The 25,879-nt window shown below is 34.3% G+C and overlaps 1 protein-coding gene across 1 annotated transcript in view; it reads right to left on the bottom strand.

The window, feature by feature from the left end:
- Window positions 1–25,879, bottom strand: part of PARPBP (PARP1 binding protein) — a 51,295-nt gene that overhangs the window by 5,584 nt on the left and 19,832 nt on the right. The window contains exons 7-9 of the mRNA XM_010196177.2: window positions 14,426–14,609; window positions 9,124–9,302; window positions 4,888–4,969 (exon numbers count right to left, since the gene is read on the bottom strand). Coding sequence (XP_010194479.2) covers window positions 4,888–4,969; window positions 9,124–9,302; window positions 14,426–14,609 — 445 coding nt within the window. The remainder of the gene's footprint in view (window positions 1–4,887; window positions 4,970–9,123; window positions 9,303–14,425; window positions 14,610–25,879) is intronic.

Genomic DNA, 25,879 nt, shown 5'->3' with positions numbered 1-25,879 from the left:
ACAATCCTAAATTTACAAAAAAAAAGAAGATTTGTTACTCTCATATACTGCACATTCACAGCCTGATAGCTTTTGTTCTTTCCTTCTTAACTCACAAAGCTCTCAGTTTCATCCAGTCCCTTTAGTACAGGAACAGTACTTTTAACTACAACCTGAAAGTCTAATTTACCCTTTCTGGTGCAGAGGAGATTGAGAGGAGAGAGGACTTATGTTGTCTTAAATTGCTCTTGAACTTAAACAAAGCAAGTGATTGTAACAGCCCTTCCATTCCCCTCACCAATAAGCAGCACTTATGCAACTCCCTTAAAATCAACAAAATAATAAAAAAAAACCAGATAAATGGAAGTATGATTTCAAAGAAGCAATATAAGGTTGGATGAACTCTTAAATAAAATATCTCTCTACTGTGCAAATCAACTTTCTACATATTTTTATAAAGCAGAAAGAAATAATGACAATTGACGATAAGAGACGTAACTCAATTGACGTTCTATAGACCTTTCTGAATTAAAGACTCCTTCCTCAAAATATTAGCCACCAAAAGACACTTCTCTTAAACAACAGATAATGAATCTGAAACTCTAATTGGTCTCTCAAAGTTTCTTCTTATTACTCTTACCTGCTTCTGCTCGATAGAATGAAAAAATGCAACATGCCAGTGCCCCAGACTTCTTTCTTCTCAAGGGGTAATGATGACAGCTTTGCCTCTTAACAAATGCTGTTAGGTGATCTTTCTTCATCTCTTCCAGCATTTAATTACAATCGAAAGACAGAAATATTTCTTTGTCTTTCACTCTTGCCAGGAATTTGTTTTGGCACAATAGAAATACCCACAGATTTATTTTATTTTTAGACATCAATTCCAGGTCATAGCTACCTGTTTACTTTATCCATTCTCTCCATATTTTTAGATATTAAACACATATGTATGACGTTGTGCCCTAGGTCTAAATATTATCCACATAATTCTGCAGAAGTTGAGAGACCAGTTCCTCTTAAGGAAGGAGAAGGCACACTGATTTCCACCCCTCTTTTTTTTTTTTTTTTTAATTTGGAAAAGCATTACTCCCTTCACTTTCAAGATTTTCCTAGATTTATTTATTCAATACACGCATCTTGATGGGATTCAACATAAAACCAAATGAGTGATCACTACTATGTTTTTATTCCCCTCTCAAATATCATGGAAAAAGAGACTTATAGAACAAGTTCTAATGAGAAATCATTATTTTGTACTGTAGACTTACCATCTAAGAGGTAGCATGGCAAAAAGGTCCTCAGGTCAATTTTATGAAACTAATGTTATAATCACACATACTGCATAAGAAACTTCTCAAAAATATAATTGATATTGAGAAGAAACACCAAACTGTTTTGGTCTTAATAATAGATTTAAGATATCTCTTCTGAGTCAGTTGTTAAATTAGTGCATTATGCATAAGAAAATTTACAACTGTGATTTTTAAAAGCAACCTGGAATACAAATGTAGACTGATATTCGGTGTAAGAATGTGATAAATATTATCTTAGTACTTGAGATATTTGGTCATAGACCAGGAATTTTTTGTACTATGTGCTGCACAGTAAACATAGAACAATATTTATTTCCAACAAGAGACATTACAACCCAAGACAAGAAATATATGGATTCACAGAGAAAGGAACTGAAATTAGTCACTGTAATGGGCATCCATCTCAAAGCACTGCTAAATTTTGGGGAGAAGTTTTAAAGGAGGATAATGAGTTCTGCAGATACCTGTAAGAAATCTTTTCAGCGGTAAGAAACAGTGTAAAACAGCCAGTTGAAAGAGCTAGTCTGAAAATTTACAAATAAACAATGAAGATTGGTATTGCAGTTTGAATGTAGGAACAGATATCTCAAAGCAGCACGCTGGGATAGATTAAAACATGAAGCTTATATGTACAACAACTTAAAGGAAGAGATTGAGATGCAAACAGAGGAATGGCATCTAGAGTCTAATCACTTTGATAATGACTTTCTCTACAACAATCTCAGTGAAGAAAAAATAGGCCAAAGCTGCAGCTATCAAGTCAAAGGAAAATACATAGCAGCATATCTGAAACCAAAACAAACGTAATAAATTATAGTTCAGTGGACATACAGATAGAGTAGAATATATTCCAGAGGTGTTAGTGAGTGTAAAAGTAACAGGTAGAATAGCATCCTTAATGTTCAATATAACAGGGAGGATAGGTATACCACCTCAAGATCAACAGCTGTGTATTCACAGGATGGGATAGATTTAACAGATGATATTATAGTTTAGATAGAAGGGACACTTAGGTCAGATGTAGATCTGTGAACTGTTCACACAAAGATCATAGCTAAACTTCCATTTGCAGATGGATTTATCCACAAAGAAGGTACAGAAAGAGAAAATAAAGGAAAAATGTGGTCCTATAAAGTCTTCATAGAAAAATAAAGGAACAAGTAGAAACATTCAAAAGAAACCTGTAGAAACCATTAGAATGGTTAGAAAAAGACAAAATCAAAGACTGAATATTTCAAGAAAGCAAGCAGGATTTTATGTGAGAGGACAGAGATCAAAGATGAATGGCAAAGAAATATCTGAGTTTTAGTTAAAAAAGTCATCATTTCTTTGGTAAACAGCAATTTTAGTTGACTGGAAAGAGAAGAAAGACAAAAACAAACATAGGAATACCAGAGGAATAATTCCAGGCTTCACAGGAATATATCCTAGTTTAGACGGCAACATTTGGCTGATGTAAAGAAAAGAGAATTGCAAACAATGTGAAATAGTCAAATGTCTTATATTAAGAGGACTTTATGCTGGTACACAATTGAGGAACATTTACACTCTGAACTGCATTATTTTTGTTTTCACTTTTTAAAATCTAAAAACATCTTGATATTTAGCCTCAGTACCATGCTGTATTTTGCCTCTCTAGTATAATAGGATACATTGGAAGAAAGTCATATACAAGCCTGATTATGATTACTAGAGGCAGTTAAGCAACCTCAACACTACTCTAAGATGTAAAATGTATAGCCCCAAGAAGCCATTCAGTATAATATATTAATTATGTTACCATACACATTGCTAAAGTAGATGACAATCTACCATCACAGATTTAATGATATGCAAGCAATACAGTCTAAGATGCCAAAGAAAGTTTAGAAGTGTGAACCGCATACTTTAGACCTATTGCTTGCTCTCTTTGAATTTTGGTTTTCATAAGACAGAAGGTTATATTTCAATATTTCAATACAGTCGTCCTCAAATATATTAGGCACCTGGAGAGTATCCCAAACAGTTTTAGAAATTGACAAAAAAAATCTCAAAAAGTATTGGCTAAACACATTAGATGTTTAATTCAATTTTGCTACATGTACCTTCTATTTCATTAATCATGGTGAAGCAGGACTAAGACAAGAGTCCTACAGAAAAAGTCAGATTCTTGGATTGTATTAACAAGGATCATAGGAGTCACAAAACACTTAGACTCAAGAACTACAAAAGCAGCACAGGATCATACCATGATCAATCTTTGCAAGCAATTCCTGCCCCTGAGGAAGAAACCATTCAATTACTCAGAGATCTCTGAAGAAACTATTTGCAAAGAAATTATCATAGTTGATCTAGTAATTTTTATTAACAAAAATGTATTTTGAAAAAAAAAATCATTTCATAATATGAAGCCCTTTCAAGACCCATATTTTTTATAGTTTCTGACAAAAGCTAAGTTTCCAGTAAAGGTCTTAAACATGACAGGTAATTACTTTAAGATAATAATTTTTGCACTTTTATCCTGAACACAGCTGTTCATAAATCCAATTACAAAAGCTCCATTTAGATAAGAAAACTATTTCAATGTAGTATGCAAACAGCATTTTGCTTTTTTTGCTATTTGATGAGTAAAGCTGCAATTTAGATATGCTGTTTATTCTAAAATTAATATATTGAAGCTCCTTTATCAGCTTTGAACTTGCATAATTTGCCTATGAGTTTTAAGCAGAATTTCACTACAATTATTGCATGTATTCAAAACACCCATCATCCACCCCACTCTCATTCAAAAAAAGCACTCATATGGGAGTATATTTAAGACACATACCGGAATAAGTGACAATGCTTTTAACTTTATTTCATGACTTTCTAGTTTTGAAACATATGTTAAAATTCCTCTCATGTCTGCTGGAAGAAAGGTATTTTTGCTTGTGCTGCCCTAATCAGAACTAATTCTGATGTCTTAAAACATCAGAATTAGCTCATTCAATTAAATTTCTTCCTTATATACTAATTACATTTGAATTTTAATTGTTGTCAGGACTAAGTTTGCGATAAATATTGTCACTACTTTTATTTAGCTCTGTGTTGAGATGCTGTGGAATATACAAGATCTGCCTCTTTCCATTGTTCCCATATTCAAGTTTGACAATTTTGAAAACTGTCAAAAAGAAAAAGGAAAAAAGATCATCTAAAACAAAGTACTCTGGAAGACTGTAAGTTTCAGAAACACTGAAGTTGTTCTTTTCAATAGCACCATTCATATACCAACATACTTTTGTAATACTCCATTTAATCTACAAATCAACAAATATTATGATATTTATTTCATTGTTCACAAAGCAATGCTATGAAAATGTCCCCAGAATGTTAGAAATAAAAAGAAAACCCCTAAAAACGAAATGAAAAATTCCTTATGACACTTTTAGAATGCCTGTATTATCAGAACTGAAATCAGGTGCCTATGTTTAGCTTTATTTCCTTTCTCAAATAGTTTCAGTTTTATTTCAATATTCCTGAAATACACAGATAGTTAACTTAGGATCTGTGTCCCTTAAGAGATCTTCATTAGGAAGGGGTTTTTTAAGTTTAAATTCCTTCTTTTCCTACACAGTACCTTAATTTTGTTTTCATCCTTTGATTTCTGAATACGTTGTCTAAGAGGTTTTGGAGAAGATCCATTTGATTGTGCTGGAGATCTGTATTAAAAAGAGATAATAAGTATGTAGAGCATGTAAAAGCAATTAAGAAAAATAGCTACCATATCAGGTTTCTCAGAAACATGAAGGCAAGTATCTTCCCTCTTCAAGCCTTACTTTGTTTTCTCCCTTTCTAGGTAAACACATGTACTGTGACAACTGAAGACATAATGGAACCAAACTTATAATTTCTATTTCTGGTATAATTTTGAAACGTGTTTACAATATTGTAATTCTGCAGTCACAATATAATTATTTGTAATGCTAGTGATGAGTTACGAAGTCATTATTCTACTTACAACGCCTTGAACAGCATCTGGTTGACATCCAGAACAATTTTCCTCACATTTACAGACTTTTCAATAGAAATACACAGACAAAATGCTTCCACCCTCTTATATTTCAGTATGTGTATATTAATGAAAAAACTTGATGTGTATTAAGGAAAAAAAAAAAGAAGATGTCTTAGTCTTGAAATAAGAACTTATCTGTGTATTAGTAAATAATTACTTCTCTGTTTATGCTCATGGCAGGCCACTATGCACAAGGGTAGGTTTTTTTAAAAAAATAACTGATTCTTTATTTTATTTCTTTAGCTCATTCAATTAATTTTTTTCATAAATAAAATTCCTTTTATTTAGCTCTTTATTTATTTCTATTACTCTGTGGTACAAAAATTCTGCAGGACCTCGCAATGCTTTTGCCATTTAAATTGCCAAAATACATAGCTTTAACATGCTCCCATCTACACGGTTGTTCTAGCTTATAAGTCCTCTTTGTAACCCATAATGACAAAATTATCAGCAACCCACTTTTCCATCAACTAATCATTCCTCAAAATATACAATTGATTAAAGCATCACTGCTTCTCCAGTGTATGGTTACATTCATTTCCTTTTCAGTGCTCACAGAAATGGATTTTCAAGAGATCCTTTCTTTTGTACGCCAGATAAGCATGGATATTCCTTAAATAGAAGGAAATTTAAAATAGTAAAGAAAGAAAGGAATAAGACTATCTTTAACATTATTAGGATAGGTAAATCATGGGAATGATATAAAAAACATCAGCAAACAAAAAGCTGCTTCAAAACCCGTTGAACCTGAAAATAAAATTACTTTTATAAAAATACTTAATCCATGGTCATGCAAAATATAACTCCCAAATAATATAACTAATTATATCTCAATAATTTTATTTGGATTTCAATATCATGACTATATTTTATGTTTACTTCAAAAATTTGAAAACATTGGGGGAAAAATAGCACATTTTTGCCTCATATACAGCCTCAGTTTACAAAAACATAGCAAGATTATTTTATATGAACTCTCATAATGTATATCTAAACAGAATATTTTCCAGAAGGTTGAAATGAGGAACTCGTGGAAGGAAAATATTTAACAGACACACTAAAGGTCAGATTAAGTAAGAATAACTTCAGCTTGGTTAGGATATTCTAAAACATCAAGGGTATATGGTCAGCGCTTAGAATTTCACTTCTAAAATACACATGCATTTCACAAATTACAATGAAAATATTTTTCATTAAGCAAGCCAACAAAAAAATTAAATAGCTCAATGGCTGCTTCTCAGCAGTAGTTTTTCTGCAGAATTGCAGTGCAGAGAGATAAATCTACCCAAGTGATCTAGAAGTTTATTAACAGTAAAACAAAGAAAAAAAATTCCTGATATGCTGAAGTTCTGAAACCTCATTTAACCTCTGTCTTCACCTGAAACTAAGAGTGGTCTCCCAAACTGACAAGAACCCAGACAAAACTACTCACAAATTTTAAACATATTTCATAATTCTTCAGTAATGTAATGTTTAGAAACAACAAAACAATCATTGTGAAAAACATCAAAGCAATAACCATCATGTGATCAAAAACCATAAACCAGTAAGTACCATATGAGGTGACCAACAATCTGATACACAGAATCAAATTAGCAAAAAGAATCTGAAAACTGCAGTGATGTTTACTGCCAAAGGTACTGCCAGTTATCCTGTAAATCACTCCCTATTTACTATAAAATTAGACTGGCAAAAGGACTGCAAAGACTTTAGATTGAATATTTCAGATATAAGCATTAATAAAAAAGTGCTGTACCAGAAAAGTGACAGTATATTGATGCAAATCTTAGCCTCTACCCTGTGTAGTATTAAGGTGTTCAGCATTCATAAAGCAAGTAGAGCCTTAGAGTAAAGCTTACAGAGAAATGCAGAACATAAAGATTTGATAAAAACTGAGACAAGGTATTATTTGCAAGTTTCATTTCCGTTTTTCATTACTAAACCAGTTACTTAGGCTCGAGAACACAATACTTGAATAAACTATGTCCAAATCTATTTTTTAAAGGAATGTACACAGAAAATATTTTTTAAAATATATTGGAAAATAAAATCTAATACAAATTTACCACTAAGAATTAATTTTAAAAAAAAATTATCTTTTGGGGGAAAATTCAAAAAAAATTAATTCAGCTAAAAAATTAAATGAGGTAAGTGAAACCAAAGAATTAGATGTGTACTCTTCTTCAGAAACAAGTGGCTTTAAAACCACTTTAAGTGAAAAAGTTACTTCAAAAGCAAAAAACTAAAATAGAGATTTCTAGCTCAAAATAATAGCAGTGTTTCGTTCAGATGAACTCAGGTGAGCCCTGACTCGATTCACATAAACCTAGATCTGATTAAGCTCCTTTTCCTGATAAAAAAAGTCCTGATGAAAATACAACCACAGTGAGATTTATTAAGTTAGTGAAAGAATTTTACAAAGTAACGTGGATCAATTTTTCTGAGTCTGAAGTAATGGAAAAATATGAGACTAAAATCAGGGTTATTTTAAGCTTGTTATGTAATGAAATAGAAATGCATAGCTACAGCTATCCACAGATATTTCTGAGATGAAAGAAATACTCCACAATATGCTGTTACAAGCTGACTTTTTCATTAAAAATTATTACAGGTTTATTTAGAATTCTTATTACTGAAACTAATTTTTAATTTTTTTAGTAGATTGTGCTTGTTCCTTTGGTTTCATAAAAGAGGTCAGATTATAAATTTAATGGAACTCTTAAATTCTTCAACTTTTAGGATCCTCCATTCTCCAATTTAGTGTTTATCATTGTTTTTGTCCTTCTTTACTGTTATCTTCACAGCCTCACACTGGCATAGTCCAGTAGAGTCATTATGGTGGGAAACTACTCCCACCAACATAAAAACACTCCCTTCCCTCCCCTTTTCATTCTAAGACCTCTTTTATGTTAGAAGAAGCCAAAAATGCACATGCACAGAACTTAACAAGCAATTGGCCCTCCAGTAGCCCCTGCCCTTATGAACAGATGCTCCAATCGCTGCTAAAGGTGTCAAAAGCAGGGCCAACCAATAAGGTGTTTGACTATGTCCTTATGAGGACAATATTGTTACTCTGGGAAAAGCACTATTAGGGAACCAATCACCAGAATTCAGAGGATGCTTCAGAGGATGAGAACCCTGGCTGCTTTACTTCCCAACTGGTGACCAGGGAGACTTTCCTCTTTCTTCTCCTATCCCTCTCTCTCCTCTTTTGATTTTTCTTTCCCCAAAACAACTTTTACCATTAGAGTCAATGTATACCGTTAGCTATAGGTCCTACTAATAGATCCTCATGCATATGAATTTGTTTCAACGTCCTTTCTGCAGTACTATCCTGATTAGTGGATCACGATATGAAAAACTATTCTAAACTGTCTCCACAACATAATTACTACGTAGGAAGAAAACAGAACATGATGCAAAAAATCTTGTGTCATAGCTAGACAAATGAGACATCTTCAAATTGAATTGTAATCCAACTGGCTACTGAACAAACAATATCTGAATTTAGGAGTTCAGACTCAAAGAGGTGAATATTTGGAAGCTTGGTTGCAAAGGATATGTTTTCACTAGGTTTGTGCAGCCCAAAAATGTACTAGCTCAGAAAGTCTGTATTGCAGAAGTATCTTGAAGATAGAAAAAATGTAAATGAGGAGATGGAATACTGAGAACAAGAGACACTTCTAAAAATGTTTTTCTTTGCTTACACAAATGTTGTCAGGTTAGGTGTAATACCAATTAGCCACTCGATATAAGATCTTTAAAAACAGACTCAACAGAAATCCTCCTTCTAGTACTCACCTGAATAGTGTCAACATAGAAGTGATTCCAAGCAAATTTAACCTTTCATCATCATACAGTAGTTCTGCTTTGTTCTGGGTGGGAAGATTAACGGCTTCTTCATCCAGAAGAACTAGCAAGACCTTTACAGTATCTCTGCCACAATACGCAGTGCCATGATTTATGGAATGCAACTTTGGCTGAATATAAATAAAATAAAAAGTAACACACAACAGGAAAACTCAACAAGTCAGACTAATAGCTCACCTCCAAATTACCCTCCTCCATTTTCACAGTCAGCATTTATGGGGAATTTGCTTCTGGGAAAGTTTCTTCCTCAACCCAAGCAATTAGTAAAGTTTAAATCATTGCCAGCTGGAGATATACACTGATGAGCAAGTCACACAGATACTATACGAATCTGTGGTAAAACCATCCAACAGATATTAACATATATTTCCTCACAACCAATCTGAGGTCTATGGGGTACACAAACACATTCTAGTGAAGTCCAGCTCCTCTGACTGATTGAATTTGCTAAAGCAAGATTTGACAAGAGAGGTACTTGGCACAATCTCCTGTTGTTTAGAACAGAATGAATTCCTCGCAGTTTTCCACAAGAATAAAGAATTCCTTAAAGAAAATAATAATCCACATCTGGAAGTGCTCAATGCTACAGTCAGCAGTACGGATGTAGAACTCCATAGCCACTATGGGACTGCAAGAATTACAAGTTTGTTATATTTTTCTTTCAAAGTACTAGGAGTACCATAAAGAAATTCAGTGCTTAATATACTGTAGTAGATTTTTAAAACTATAGGCTTTCTTATTTACCCATACACAGACACTGAACAGCCTGACTTTGTTCTGAAGGACAGGAGAAGCAATGAACTGCATTTATCGAATCAGTTAACTGCTTTTAAATACAATCTTGAAAAGATCCATTTCTATTTCTCTCTATATTTGATTACATCAATTAGTGTATGTAGCTTTCAAGAAACCATAGCAACACATGTCAGTCAGTTACTATAAGTTATAATCAATAGCTAGAAATAGCAATTACAGACATGGTTGTTACTTGGCTTTACAGAATTGGCCTATTTCAGTACCATTTAATTTCCTCAAAAACTCTTCAGTCATTACATCACCACACCATAGATTCTTATAAAGTGTCATATGTGTCACGATAAATTTGTCTTAAGAAGAAAAGTACAAACTTGACATAATTTTGACTGATTATACATAAAGGAAAAAACTAAATCTTTAGAATATAAAGTAATTTCCTAACTGTCAAAAGATGACCTTCAGAAATCTCATGTACTACAATAGTGACTTGGTGTACTAACCATGGACTAAAACCCTTTTGTTCAAAGCACAGTAAGAATTTAGGCAAGACAACAATCCCTGCCATAAAAATCCTGTTTTTTAGGAAGCTTAAAAATCATGATTCAGATTTTTTTTTCAAGAAAACAGTTATCAGTCTTTCAAGAGTAGTGACCATTAGCTACTCCAGACTACTTTGGTTAGTTCCAGAAATATGAGCCAGACTCCATTTACAGTAGTAATTTTCTCAGGAAAAAATTAATCATAATTCCTATTAGTCACTTGTGAAGCCTTCAACACAAAGTAGTGTTTCCTGCTGCATAAAGCAGTAACTTTTCCTGGAGCTCTAGATTAACATAAAGCAAGTTTTTGCAGGAAAACTGAGCAATGATAAAAGAAAACAGACACCATCAGGAGAAAAACAAATATTTTTCTAACAAAGTAACTCTTTTCAGCTATAATTTAGAAGGAAGTAGCCATCCCAGGAGCTAGTGGAGGCAACATTTTCAGCACTATAGTTAAGATCATATTTTAAATTTGCACTCAAAGAAATGACTCAGTCTCTTACGTCTGAAAAAACATAGCATCCTATTAAAACCAGAACTTATTGTGAATATAGAATTTTTTTTTTTTTGGAAAAAAATATAGCATTGTAGTTTCTTTATAAATTAAAAAAAAAGCAATTTTAAAAAAATCAAGCTATACGAGAAACTCAGAAAGAAGCATTAATCATTGCTGTTCTGAGAACTTAATGGAACAATACAGATGCTCTAATTTTTTTTACAATGCTCAAGTTCATTTTGTAAACTGATGATGGGGTTTTTTTTGGTATTGGTGGGTTGGTTTGGTTTTTAATTAGTAATGGTAAAAACTCTATTTCTTAGTAAAATGTTTTTTCCACACTAAGCTACATTAAAATAAGCAATTTTATATCAGTCTCTTAACATTTGTTGAAGTATCTTTTCTTTTCAACCCTCAACTCTGTGAACCACATCTTGAAGAACTATTAAAATACACATTCATCACACAATCTTCACAAACTTAGTTTACATCAACACAAGGAACTCTCCACACCAAAATCATATCATTACATCAACACAAGCAGACAATTTACATACACCCCACCCTTCGTCCCTTCCCCACAATTACAAAATTTCCCTATACTTATTCCACTCTCTATCAATGTTTAGCCCACATTTTGCCCGTTACCTATTCCAATAACTGTCCTTATTGCTAACTCCTCAGGCCCCACACAGGGCACCACAAAGGACTGTGGTGGGTTGACTTTGGCTAGCCACCAGGTGCCCACTAAGCTGATCTACAATTCTCCCTCCTCAATAGAACAGGGACAGAAATTACAATGAAAAGGTCCTGAGGTCAAAATGAGGACAGGCATTTCAGTTAGCAATTATCACCATGAATTTCTACTCCATTGTGAATCTCCATGGGCTGAAAAGGGACAACCTGCATCACCATGGTCTTCATCACATAATGCAAGGGAATTTCCACTCTGGTACCTGGAGCACCTCCTCCTCACTCCTTCACTGAGCTTAGTGTCTCCAGAGTTATTTCTCTCATGTATTCTCACTCCTGTCTCCCAACTGCTGTTATGCAGCATTTGTCACCCTTTCTTAAAATATCACCACAGTGTTGATATGACTGTCACTGATTGGCTCAGCTTTGGGTTTGAAGCCAGTTGGAATTGGCTCTATCGAGCACTGTGGAGGCTTCTAGCATCTTCTCACAGAAACCACCTCTGCAGACCTCCCCACTACCAAAATCTTGTAACATAAATCCAATAGAGCAATAGATTTGTCAAGTCAAGTGGCACATTGATCACATCCAGACCACAGTCATCTTTGCTATCTTTTCCCTCAAAAATAGCATATTTGCTATGGAGAAATATAAGAAACATGCATCATTTTGGAAAAGCTGTTTTTGGCAAATCTCTCTGAAAAATGAAGTTTTATAAAAATAGTTTTACCTGGCTTAAGGCAATTTAAATTTTTTAAAGTTTCATTAGAAATACAAGCAACTAAATAAAGACAGAACTGGTAATACTGATCAATTTTTCAGATAGGGAGAGAAAGAAGTAGAAGGATATGAAAGAGAAACAAGGAAATATAGTAATGAAAGTTTCATGGGAAACAGGAAAATAACAATGAAGTATATATTCCCCATACTGCTCAGTGGAAATACCCATTTAAACCAGTTTAACTAGCCAGAAGAGTCTGGCTGGTTTTAGCCCTCATAGAAAAGTAAAAAGTATAATGGAAATTTGATTAAAATTTGTTAAAAATCTTACATTACCAAGAGGTAATTACCAATGATTTCACAAAACAAAGTGTTCTAACAGTGTACATACATTCAAACTGTTTATAAGTTTTTAATAGTTTCCTAGAGGAAAATACATGATATTAGATATTTTATATATTGAAAATAAAAAATAATTAAAGCTGGATGACGCTTTCATCACCAAAAATCATAGAATCATTTTGGTTGGAAATGACCTTTAAGACCATCAAATCCAACCACTAACCTAATACTGCCAATCAACCATGTCACTTGGCACCTCATGTGTGTGTTTTTTAAAATTCGAGAGATGGTGACTCTACCATCTTCCTGAGCAGCCCATTCCAACACTTAACAACCCTCTCAGTAAAAAAGTTCTTCCTAATGTCCAATCTAAACTTCCTCTGGTGCAACCTGAGGCCATTTCCTCTTGTCCTCTCATTCATTACTTGAGAGAAGAGACTCACCCCTACTTTGTTATAAAATTCCTGTCAGTTACTTGTTGAGAGTGATCATATTTCTCTTCAGCCTCATCTTCTCCAGACTAAATATACCCAACTCCCTCAGCTGTATCTCATCAAACCTATTGTTCAGACCCTTCACCAGCAACATTGCTCATCTCTGGACATGCTCCAGCACCTCAATGTCTTTCTTGTAGTGAGAGGCCAAAAATTAAACACAGTGCTTGAGGTACAGCCTCACCAGTAGTGAATACAGAGGGACAATCACTTGCATGGTCCTGCTGGTCACCTTATTTCTCATACAAGCCAGGATGCTGTTGGCCTTCTTGGCCACCTGGGCACACTGCTGGCTCATGTTCAGACAGCTGTCAATTAACAACCCCAGCTCCTTTTCCACTGGACAGCTTTTCAGCCACACATGAAAGAAAAAGAAATGATAATATAAAAAGAGAAAAAAGATTATAATAGAAACCTGAGTAGTTTCAAAGCATGGAAATCATAAATAGAAAGCCTCTATTCTGCTCTCTACACTTGACTTAAGTAGCTTGATGCTTTGGTTTCATTAGGGTCTTGAAGCACTAGAGGAAAATGTACATGTTAATTGTTTAGAATATTAATTTCATTCCCTTTCCACTTCACTTTCACCATGTTTTGGACTTCTTTCATATTTGTGACCTGATCTAGGTGGACCTGCTTCGTCAGGGGGGTTGGACTATATGACCTCTAAAGGTCCCTTCCAAACCCTACCATTCTTTGATTCTGTGATATTTAATCTATTTTTAAATGGTTTACCTTCAGAAATACTTGATACCAAGCTAATGAAAGCCCATGTGTTTTAATCAAAGTTAGATACATGCTTTCAAATCATATTTCCACTTTCAGGTGTTTTCTTGTTCATAAAATTGTTATAACTCTTGAAATTTGTGGTAAACATGACAGTTATAAGTCTCTACATCTATAATAACTGCACAAACAAATTATACTTGGAGGAGTATTTTTTTTAAGATTTTGAGGTAAGATGTTTACTTTTAATTTTTGAAATCCCTATTGTAATCCTCAACTATAAGCCTTTCAACAAGTTTAAAACCACAGTGTAGAGGAAATGGCACTTCTCTGTACTGCTATGAAAATATAATATCCTATATAATGTCCTTTAACAATAATTTTTTAAAAGGAACAAAACAGGCAAAAGACATTTGCTTTTTTGTAAAGCTAAATAGTAAAAAGAACAAAAGAAGTCTCATTACCCTTGCTGGACTGACTCCAGTAGTGCTGGCAGTCAAAACTTCATGTTGTGAATCGATAATATTTTTAATCTTCAAATCCAAATCTTGTACAACTTCCTCTATTGCCTGACAGAGAGGATCCCCATTGCTTCGGCCTTTTATCAAATGCATCTTCACTGTTGACAGAATTCGCCCCCCTGCAATTCTGAAAATAGGCACAGGGTCATCTCCACATTAATCTTGGCAGCACTTAAGTATACCTATTAGTGTTGAACATAGCCAGTCTTCACAGTTAATCAAAACTCTCCAGAGAGCAGCTTTGATCTTTTAAATTAAACAGCAGTGTAGAAGCATTGTCCAACATAAGAGTTTGCTTAAAAAAAATATATTATAAGGAAAGGTAATGAATTCAGAATTTAGCAATACCCTGAGCTGCAACAGAAAACTAACTAACTTCACCATAAAAGTTCAAAGAAGAGTACTTTCTTTAAATCTGCACCTACTGTTTTGCTCATAAGCTGTGAAGTTTTCTAGTGGAACATTTTGTTTACATGCACTCCAGTTGAACAGTCTATTACATTTGTTAGTCTTTGTGCTTCACGGAAGTGCTTCAAAATATCAATCTGCTTTCCATTTTATTTAAATAGATAGTAATTAGACTAGATGAATATCATTGCTTGCCTTAAAGGCACACGTTATTAATCTCTTAATCAACTAGGAAAAAAATGCCCACAAAAAAAAAAACTCAGTAGTTTAAATATGAAATATCCACACAGTTTGACATAAAAATATAAATAATTGAATCTGATTGATACAGGGGCTTTATTTCAACTCTTCTTATAGAAGGATAAGAAGACATTTGTGAGTGCACTGTTAATTTAATTTCGTGGTCCTGTACCTTGAATCATCCACATTGCATGTACGATAGACTACTTTTGGTACCACTTTTGGATTAGAACTACCAGATCTCTCCCCAGTAAAAAGAATGACCAATACAGTTGTACAGCTGATGCTCCAATAGGCAGTACTGAGAGAACTACACCTTGTCTTGCTTCCTCAGATTTGCAAGATCCACTTTCCATTAAAATGGAAATATAAGAGGCTGCCAGGTAGACCACATTATCTTGAATATATAAAAACAGGGAAAAAAACAGATCCAAAAAAACCATTTCTTAAAGAATTACAAGAAAACTCAAAGATCTTGTGTCCAAAAAATGGTTACAGGGACTGAAGCTCTTGCACCAGTACACCTTGATTTACCCAAACTTAATGAATAAGAAGTTACAATTCCAGGAATTCCACTGGCAATTTATAAGTGCATCTTTCCACTCAGAAGCTGAAAGTACTGCCCTGAACAATGTTGCTCAAAATTAATACAATACTTGAAGTTTATTATGAGAGTGAATGTTGTCCAATCACAAGAATGGAAGATCCAAGTTTAAGAAATTAATTGCTTATTTTCCAAGCGTAATGTATGCTGAACAGGTCCAAAAGCCACATGGAGGTGTTAAGGTAGGAATCATTAGTCATGAAGCACTACTATGAGCTATGACTATGAAGCAAGTAAATTAGCTAGGCAATCACAGATCTTATCTCATAGATGATCAAAACTATATTGAGACAGCAAATGCATCTTGACTACTTTAATGAAGATTTAGTGAAAGACAAAATCCTTGAGGTAAAAGCTTAATAATTTTGTCCAGCACCTACACATAACATTAAATGAAAGAATATTTTAACCAATGCTTGAGCTTGGACAAATGAAAAAAGAAAACATTACAAGACCCACTCAGCTCTCTTACACCATAATGTTTCTCTTCCCAAAAGCTCTCTGAAGTTGTATGTTGTTTGGAAACCTTAACATCATTCCTCCAGTCTTCTCAGGACAGGAATCTATCATCCAGACTAACAAAGGTGATCATAATCAAGATTTTCCTCATCTCACTACGAAGCAATTATTTATCATCTTCTTAACATCACATATAAGAATTTCATTATTTCCCAATGACATTTTGTCTTCAATTTCATTCTCTTTCTGCTTATTTTCCTCAGTCTTTCCAGTATGATAGTCTCTATTTTATTTTTAGCTTTAATTTCTAGGGTTTTTTAATTGCTTCCCTCTACTTTTACTTTTTAAGGTACAGAGTTATTTTCGTCTTTCAATACCAGCTGATAACACACGTAAAGATAAGGAATAAACAAAATCATAGTAAGAGGTACAAAGGAACCATTCATTAAAATAAACTCATTCCCAGGACAAACAGCTAGAACTCTGTCTTCAGAAAATATCCGGAATTGAAATTACAGATTGAAACATCACTCAGTAGAAGTATCATAAACATTTTCTCTGCATGTATTTATTGCTAGTGTTGGAGACAAGATCCTGTGCTTGTGGACTCTTCTTTCAAAGTTGTACAATCATATTTCATATCTTTAAAGTAACATAAATTTTCTATGGTGACAGTAGTGATTCAAAAAATTAAGTGAAAAAAAGGAAAATCAAGCCTTCTAGTTATTATGTATTTGACAAAAAAAAAAATCGAATTGAGCTAGATATGCTTTCAGTCTAAGTTCAGTTATGAGACTGATTTCCTGGCAGACTTTTTTTTTTGCTTTATAAAGTCTACGTATGCCAGGCAAAAGTGGTAAAAGCAGCAAAATCAATTCTACTCATTCTGAAATCCTGCTCTAAGAATTTTTCCCTTGCAGTGAACCTGCTTCATGATCTATTGCAATAATTCATCTTCCCTTTCCAATTAACCTAGTTTCTCTTTCCATACTTTAAGAAACATTTTCTATTTTCCTGCAACATCTAATATTAGATAGGATGACCAATCCTAAAAAAAAAAAAAAGTAGCTTGTTAAATCTTGCCTTTAACAGCAGCATTACTGAAGCTTTTTTCTTTTCCTCTAAGAATTAGTTTTATGTGAAATCAAAGCAGAAGTACAGCATGTTGAGTGTAATCTAACATCAGTCAATCTAGCTCAGACATCAATACTTTTAACTATATTATGAACTGTACAAAACAATTCCATATTTTTATACACACTCTTAACTCTTGAGCTGTGATTGGTACATATTGTAGAGTTTTTAGATATATCTGTGATGTTGAAATAAGAGCTCTGTCAAAAACTCAAAGCAATAATGATGACTTTATTACTCCAGTTGACATAAACAAGAGTGAGATGACAACAAATTTTTCAACTTGCTCTATGTTTACTTGCTTCCTCTATACTTTTGCCTACTTATCTTAAAAGCATAGTTTGCAAATTGAAATAAAGGTATATTTTGTACACATGAAATTCTGAAGATTAATTTTAGAACTATAGCTGTGAGAATCTCCACAAAACTCTGTATGTCCACATTCACAGTAATAGAAAATCAGTAGGCAAAACTAGGTAATAATAGGAACTGAGATAGAGGGAAATTAGTGTGCTGTTTCCTGTTAAACTAGGTAAAGGGAACTGGGCCAGAGACCTTGCTGTTTTGGCTTATTCTTGCTACGCATGACTCCTATAACTTAGAAAACCTGAAGTTAACTTGAAACTTCTTTTTTTTTTTCCTTTTTTCCAGGTCAAAACCAAATATTTTCACATAATTATCATCTTTAATTTTTACAGATTAAAGATTACACAATCCACATTAGATTTGTAGGCTTGGTTAAATAGAAAAACTTGTCCTAGGCAGAATCTAAGGACAATGTACACACTTAGCCAAAATAAAAGTCAACATGTGAATTCTCTCTACATACAGGTCAAAAACCATCCAGATCTTAGAAAGAACAGTTATTAAGAAAAAAAAAAGGAGACATGAGGGTGCATGCAAGGGAGATTCTGGTGTACCTCTAGTCCACAAGTCTATGATTCAGTCTAACTACAAAAGAACAAAATGTGCAAGGAAAAAAAAATAATTCAGTGCAAGTCATCAAGAGGTAAGAACAGAGCACTGTTGAAGAAAAAGTTCTCTCAGAGATACATACAGGACTGTAGCCAAGAGTCCTGATGCTTCTTGCCAAACTGCTTTATTTCCCTCAGTCCTAAACTGACATTTTCTAAAATAATACTCTCAAAATGAGAAAAGCATTGAATTAAAATAACTGGTATCTGTTCCATAAACACTGTGCCAAGCCAAGAACTCTAAACCAAATGAGCAGGTGAAAGGATTGACTGAAATTGTCTTTGAAAGCCAGGTTCAGTCCCTCCTTTCTACAGTTACCCTGAGCTTACCTACATCTTTATAATTTCCACACATTTCACATATATACAAATGTATGCATGCTGGAAGAAAAAGTATTAGTATTCATACAGCACTGGACATTAGTTAATTAGGGTAAGCTTGCCCTTAATTTAAATGTGACTCAATTACCTTGTAGATTTTCACTGAGAAAAAAAAAACTGTGATAAAAACATTTTCTATGTTTGTTTTGTTTTGTTTTTTGTCAGTACTACCTAATGCCAACTAAGGATATTTGCTGTTAGAAGTAAAGTTCATTTAATCTCATTTTCTCTCCATAGTCCTTCTTCTTTTCCAGGAAAGCGTTCCAGTCCCCCATCAGATATACACAGTACTAACTGGAGCAAAGAAAAGGAAAAGTTTATTCATACTGTAACTAGAATTTATGTAAACAGGCCAAGACATAAAATGCTGATCTAATGTGTGTGGATTAGTACTGAAATACTGTGCCATAGCTTATGCTCTTTTACATCAGGACATGATATAACAATGTTAGTTATGAGTTTGGTTTTATTAGTCTTGAATACATTTATAAAATGTTGAATCCACCTCATTTGTGCTATTTCATGAATCCTTCAAAGCTCACTACAGAAAGTCTAACCAACCATATCTAGCAGTTTTGAGAACAATGGTCAAGTTAGATTCAATAAGGAGGCATTCTTTGAATCTCTTTATACATGACATCTAGAGCACAGAGATGGCTAGTGCCCTGCCCATATGTATAGAGTCCTTTCTTTGGTAAAAAGAGTATCATCCCTTTCCCAGAAATGACAATTCATTGGATCAAAAAACAATTTAAGAAATAACCATCTTGAAGATAACTACATATTAATACAATAAACATAATAATCCTATTTAAAGCAATAAAATTAGTTACCTGAGCAACTTCAAACCCACTAATAGGACTTCACTGTTAGCACGGTTTAAAAATATTAACTAGAAGTATGAAGACAAAAGGAAAATATGGTAAAAATGCAGGTTGAGTTTGGGGAAGTTAGTTTGCTTGTGGGTTTTTTGGTTTGTTTTCTTATTGATTTTAATTTTTTTTTTTTTACAAAAAAGAGACTCCATGCCATATTGCTCTGATTATACTCTTTTATACATTTATATTCTATAGAAAAATCAGTTGAACTTAAATGAACTTTGAAACATCTGTCACTGTAATCGAAAAAAACCAAAATGTTTATATGAGCAGGATAAGGTTGAATATCATTACTCTCTTTGCAGCTCCTAACAGCCATAAGGGCAGAAAAGGTTTGGTTTGATTATGTAATTACATGGGCAAAGTTATCTGTCCTCAGGTAATTTTTACACCAGCAAAAGTTAAGAACTTTAGTTCTTCATTTTGAAAGAGGAGCAAGAAATCTAACTGAACTCAAGAATGAATCTGAAACATTAAACAAATCAATGCCATTTGTCTAAGGCAACAGAGATGTGGAGAGACCTTGTCCCTTCCCAGTCAGGGTGCCTGCTAACAGGCTTCCTCAGATGCTTTATTCAGATCTTAGGCTACTTACATGAAATATTCTAGGATAAAGTGCTTCAGTATCCCATTCATGGTCTTTTAAATCATATTGAAGGTGAACTCTTACCAGATCCAGTGAGCAGTAAACCTTTGTCAGTTACCACTATGACAAAAGTGAAATAGCAATTTTTAAAAAAAATCCAAATAATATGACCTTCTGGTCAGTTACGTGCAACAATATTTCTTTGTTCAAAAGATGTGACCTGAAATAAACCTCAACTAGAAAATTCACTGCTATCTTTATCTAGGATAGAAGTAACCAAAGAAACTCCATCAGAGTATTAAAAAGGCTAAAAACCCTCAATTATTTAGAAACAACCACCTTCCACTGTCTAGCAGGCAATGTTTATACACAAAAGCCTGAATCCAACAATACAGTGGTGAACTTCCACTGAGTGGACTCAGCAAAGTTAAATGTGACCATCAGAATGTCTATCCTTTCTTTGATGGCCTGCCCTGTTCTTCATTTGTTTTATCAGATAGAAAGGAACCAACACAGACTACCAGCTTCCATTATACCATCTCAATTCACACTCATTTTTCTGATCCACAAAATCCAGATGGGCTGGTGAGGGAAAAGTATATGACTGCACAGTTAGACTGTGTTAATACATGCATCTCAGGCAACTTCACTAAGACTTCATTGGCAGCCTCCAACTGATTAGTTTTACAATGTTCAGTTAATTTTTTTTAAGATTAAAAAGTTCCCAAATATTTTAGCTGAACTGACAGAAGGAATGAACCGGCATGAACCAGCAGTAAAATAAGTAAGATAGTTCAGGTGAGATTGTGACCAGAGAAAAACAGATGTCTACATGAAGATAAAATGAAACACATGCTAAAAATGCCTTATTTGCATCAGTGCTTCTAAAGGTAATCAAAAAAAAATAGTACAATATAAAAGTCTAGGTGTCAACTAGGCATTGTATAAATCCTATCTTCTGTCATTGGTTCCTTTTACTAAACATACTTTCTATTTTTGTGCCCGACTGAATCCTGTTGCCTTATGGTGTTTGTATTCCAGTCCTATCTATTTCTAGCTATTTTTCCTTATCAAATCATCTTTTCTTATGCTGAACTAATTTATAAGAAACTAATTGCATGCCTTGTCTATCTCCTACTGAGATTATCACATAAGCAAGCTCCTTTGCTTACCTAAAACCCAAATGATATCAACAAGAGATCTTCTTACAGAACTTGGGCCTTAGTATGCAAAGTTAATATGATTCAGAAGCACTTTTCTTTATTTTCTGGAGATATAGCTTTTGTGGAAAAGACTAAAGTAGCATAAAAAAAATAAAAAAATATTTGAGGATATGGATAATATTCAAAACTTGATAAAAAGCAGAACAGACTCCTGAAGCCTATTCCAAGAACAGAAGAGATTTTAAAATTCTCTTTCACTAAGGTCAACATTTTTATTCATTCATTTCATCTTGTCTAACAGAGGTAAAAAATAGATGACAAATATATAGCTATTTAACTTACGTAGTGGAAACAAATGTCTTAGACTACAAACACTTAGTCATCACAGGGCGAAAGAGGTTACAGCCTTTTTCTTTGTTAGGGATTTAGGAAGCTGTTTCAGAATTTGCTAAGATTTGAAGAGTTATTGAATTTTTAAATTTAGAACCATGTGATGAGAGTAGCAAATTAATTATGTTCTCAAATGCAACAAAGTAGGTTGTCAACTAGAGCTTGAGCTACATAAGTAGAAGAATAGGACAAAATTTATCTAAGAACAATACAAAATATAAATGCTCTTAAGAGAGTAGTCACTGTGCCTTTAATTAGAAAAAAACTATTGTGTTTGCTTTATGTTATATGCATATTTTTTAGAAAAATTAGTAGTTCATGTTCATTTAGATTTTAGATTTTCAACAATAAAATTGTATCACTGAACTTATTTGGATTTTAAATATATCTATAAAATAAAATATATCAAAACACCCACAGTACTCAAAAATTCCACCTTAAACAATGAACACATGCATTATTACCCTAATTTTTTAAAACCACACAGAACTAAATACTATATGAAGACCCTACCTTAGGTCTTGAAGAGTTTTTCAGTTTATTAGAGCCACAATAAAAGAATAGCAAAAAAAGAATCTTGTTACTAAGTGTTTTTCCATGTTGCTGCCATCAGTTTGAAAAAAAAAAAAAAAAGTCTCTTTTAGCTTGGTGGAGGAAACTAGAGTGACTCTTCCTTAGGGAGTGCTGCCATCTAAAAGATCTGGTACATTTGCAAGAGCTTGCTGCAAAAAACAAAGTTGGTGATCTGTCAACATCTGCTCTCAAGATTAATTTGGGGTATTCTCCATATGAAGCAACACTCCTCAAGTCTAGTGATGAAGCTACTATAAAACTAAAGAAGTATTCTTCTCAGAATAAGATTCTTTATGAGCAGACATGCATGTTCTATGGTGCAGTTCCATTGTTCCATCATAACATATCCAACTTCCCTTTGGAAATAATCACTTTCCTGCAATATACTGAAAGTTGACCAGGTTGGAATTAAGGGCAGGGAGCTGCTAGATCTTGATTAAAGGGAGGCCAGAGAAACAGATCGACTAGTAGTATGATAGCTGTATGATGACCTAAGGGTAAGATTTATATCTGTGCTGGATTGAAAAAGTGGCATAGAACCACAGCTTCCATGTCATGTCTTTAATTAAGGGACTAAACTTGAATTTCAATATCTAAGACATAATGGTCAGTCCTCCAGCACCAGCGTAAATTAGGAAGGAAAAGGACCACAGATTACAAAAATCATAATTTAATTAAATGAAGTGTAGTACAGTTGGAGCACTTGAGATAAGACACCACAGTTGAAGTATGGCAAGTCAGACTTTACCTCCAAAGATCAGGTTTTTCTACCAAAGTTTTCTCTTTTCTTACAAATCCAGTTTAAAATACAATTACCTCTAAATATATTTTAAAACATTCTCAACATTAAGTGAAGACAACCAGATTGAAGTGTATCAATATTTCCAGAGATATGTACGTAAAACAGATAATTTACTTCAAAATTACATTAAAGCACATGAGTCTTTGAAGTCGTAAGCATTTTCAGGGAAAAAATTTCAAGTGTTTGCTTTGAACTTTTTTTTCCTTATAAAATAGTTGTTTTCTTACATAAGCCTTTCAGACATTTTTGTTTCTTCAAGGTAAAAGAATATTTTTCATTAAGTCACAAGTACAAGGTTCGTTAACATAGTAGAATGGGGTCATTCTATATAATCAATAATTTTCACTGTAAATATTTAAACACTAAAACATTCTTTATTTTAGTAATGTTATGAGTCAAGATAATAAGGTTAGAGAGTCCAAGTTTTCAGTATTTCAATTTAAAACAGCACACTGCAAAACAGGGTGAAGAGATTTATCCCGTACAAGACAATGAAACAAGTTAGAAGGAATATAAGCTCCTTGTGATTACAGAACAACTTCACTGCAATAATCAAGATGTTGTGGGACAGCCTGACAGCTGGAGTGCTGCAAAGGATGAACATAGCAAGTTCTTCAGGAAAAACAAAGCAGGAGAATGCCCTCTACATACAGCTCAGAGGTGCACAGAAGCTCTTCTATTGGACAGACAAGACACTCATTGAGAGCTTGTGGACCAGGGTCAGTTTGTAACAGACAACCCAACACACATGAGGAAATGGACAAAAAACTTTCAGCTGCTCTGAATCACAGGTCATCCTGGTTCATAGAACCATAGAATGCTAGGACCTGGAACGGACTTCTAGAGATCATCTAGTCCAACCCCCCACAGAAGCAGGTCCACCTAGGTCAGGTCATTCTTACAGGGCACTTCATCACCACTCTCCTAACATCTGTTGGAAGAACACCACAATGGGATGGAAGCAGTCAAGATTTCTAAAGGGTGTCAGGGATACTGGATGGGCAATACATGGGGTTACACCTAGCTAGATAGTAGGAAGACACAGGTTACAAAGAAATAATCTAGAAACATTACCTGAGCATTTAGGGATGTTGTCAGGAAGCAAAAGCTTAGCTGGAGTTGAGACTTGCAATGAATGCTAAAGCAGTTTCACCTGCTACTTTTGTCTTAAAAGGCTGAACAAAGAAAATGAGGAACCTCTGTGGAAAGGCAGGAGATTTTCAGTGGACACAGATAAAACTGAGGTACTCAATGCCACCTTTGCCTAAGTCTTCACCAACATAGTCTCACAGGCCACTGATTGGAAAGTTTTCCTTTTGCTATTTCTTCTCTAAGAGAAAAGCTTTCTTAGGAGAAAGTTTTCTAAGTTTTCTTTCTCCTCCAAGAGGAGAACTGACAGTGCTATATAAAGATCAAGGCAGGGTTTACTTGACAGAACTGAGCCCATATAAGATCATAGAACTAACTGGGATATATCCAAGTGCACTAATATAACTGTCTGATGTCCCCACGAGGCCACTTTATGCCACCTTTGAAAAGTCATGGTGATCAGGGGAGGTCCTTAAATGGAGAAAAAGAAATGTTTGCAATAAGACTGAAAGGACAGTTTGGGAAACCACAGGTTCACCAGCCTCACTTTGTTCCCTGAGAAGATAATGTAAAAAGTCCTCTGACAAAACACGTGAAGGATTAGGTGGTGGCTGGTAAGTGTAAGCATGGATTTACAAATGTAAATTATGCCTGACAAATCTGTTTGCCTCCTATAATAAAGTAACTGGTTTTGCAGACCAGTGGAGAATGGTTGGTGTTATTTACCTTGTATGTAGCAAGGCTTTCAACACTGTCAGAAAATAATCTCAACATAGAAGTTATAGTCTGGATGGATATACAACTAGATGTTTTGCAAACTGGTTGGATAATCAGGCTCAGAAGGTAGTGAATCTGTTGTACTGTATCTGGAGGCCAATAACAAATGAAGTACCATAGGGGCCTATCCTGGAAACTATTTTGTTTCTTTTAAATAACTTTGGCAGTAACACAGTGATAAACATACATGATCAAGTTTGCAGATTACACCAAATTGGATGGAATAGTCAATGTGCTTGAAGGCAGAGTTGCACCTAAACAGATGGGAGGAATGAGCTGACAGGAACCATATGAAATTCAATAGGACATGCAAAGTCTTGGAAAAGGATAACCCCTTGCAATGATACAGGCTGGGGAGCAGCTCTATGTAAAAGAACCTGGGAGTTGGTGCATATTCAGCAAGCTAACTGTGAGCCAGGAGTGTGCCTTGGCAGCAAAGAAGGCCAACAGTATCCTTGGCTGGATTGACAGTAGCATAGCCAGTAGTCTGAGAAATATGATTATCCCTCTAATCAGTACTCACTGGATCAAATTCAGAATACTGCATTAAGTTTTGGGCTTCCCAGTCCAGGAAAGACACTGATAAACTGGAGTAAGTTCAGCAGAGGGCTGCCAAAATGGTCAGGGAGACATGGCCTGGAAGAAGCAGCTAAGGGAACAGCTTGTTCACTCTGGAGAAGAGGCTTCAGGGGGAATCTACTAACAGCTTTCCAATACCTACAAGAAGGTAACCAAGAAGTGAGAGCCAGGCTTCTTGTGTTGGCAGTTACTGGAAGGAATATACACAACAGGCATAAACGAAAACAAGAGAGGTCCCAACTCAATATAAAGAAAAAAAAAAAAGCTTTTTTTTCACTATGAAGACACTCAAGCAGTGGAACAGGATACCAAGAGGGAGACTGAAAACCTCCAAGGATGGAGATTGCACAAAGTTTGCCT

The sequence above is a fragment of the Colius striatus genome, chromosome 1, assembly GCF_028858725.1.
Source record: "Colius striatus isolate bColStr4 chromosome 1, bColStr4.1.hap1, whole genome shotgun sequence".
Taxonomy (NCBI): domain Eukaryota; kingdom Metazoa; phylum Chordata; class Aves; order Coliiformes; family Coliidae; genus Colius; species Colius striatus.
The sequence above is the reverse complement of the archived record's forward strand: the minus strand, read 5'-3'. Positions and strand labels throughout refer to the sequence as shown.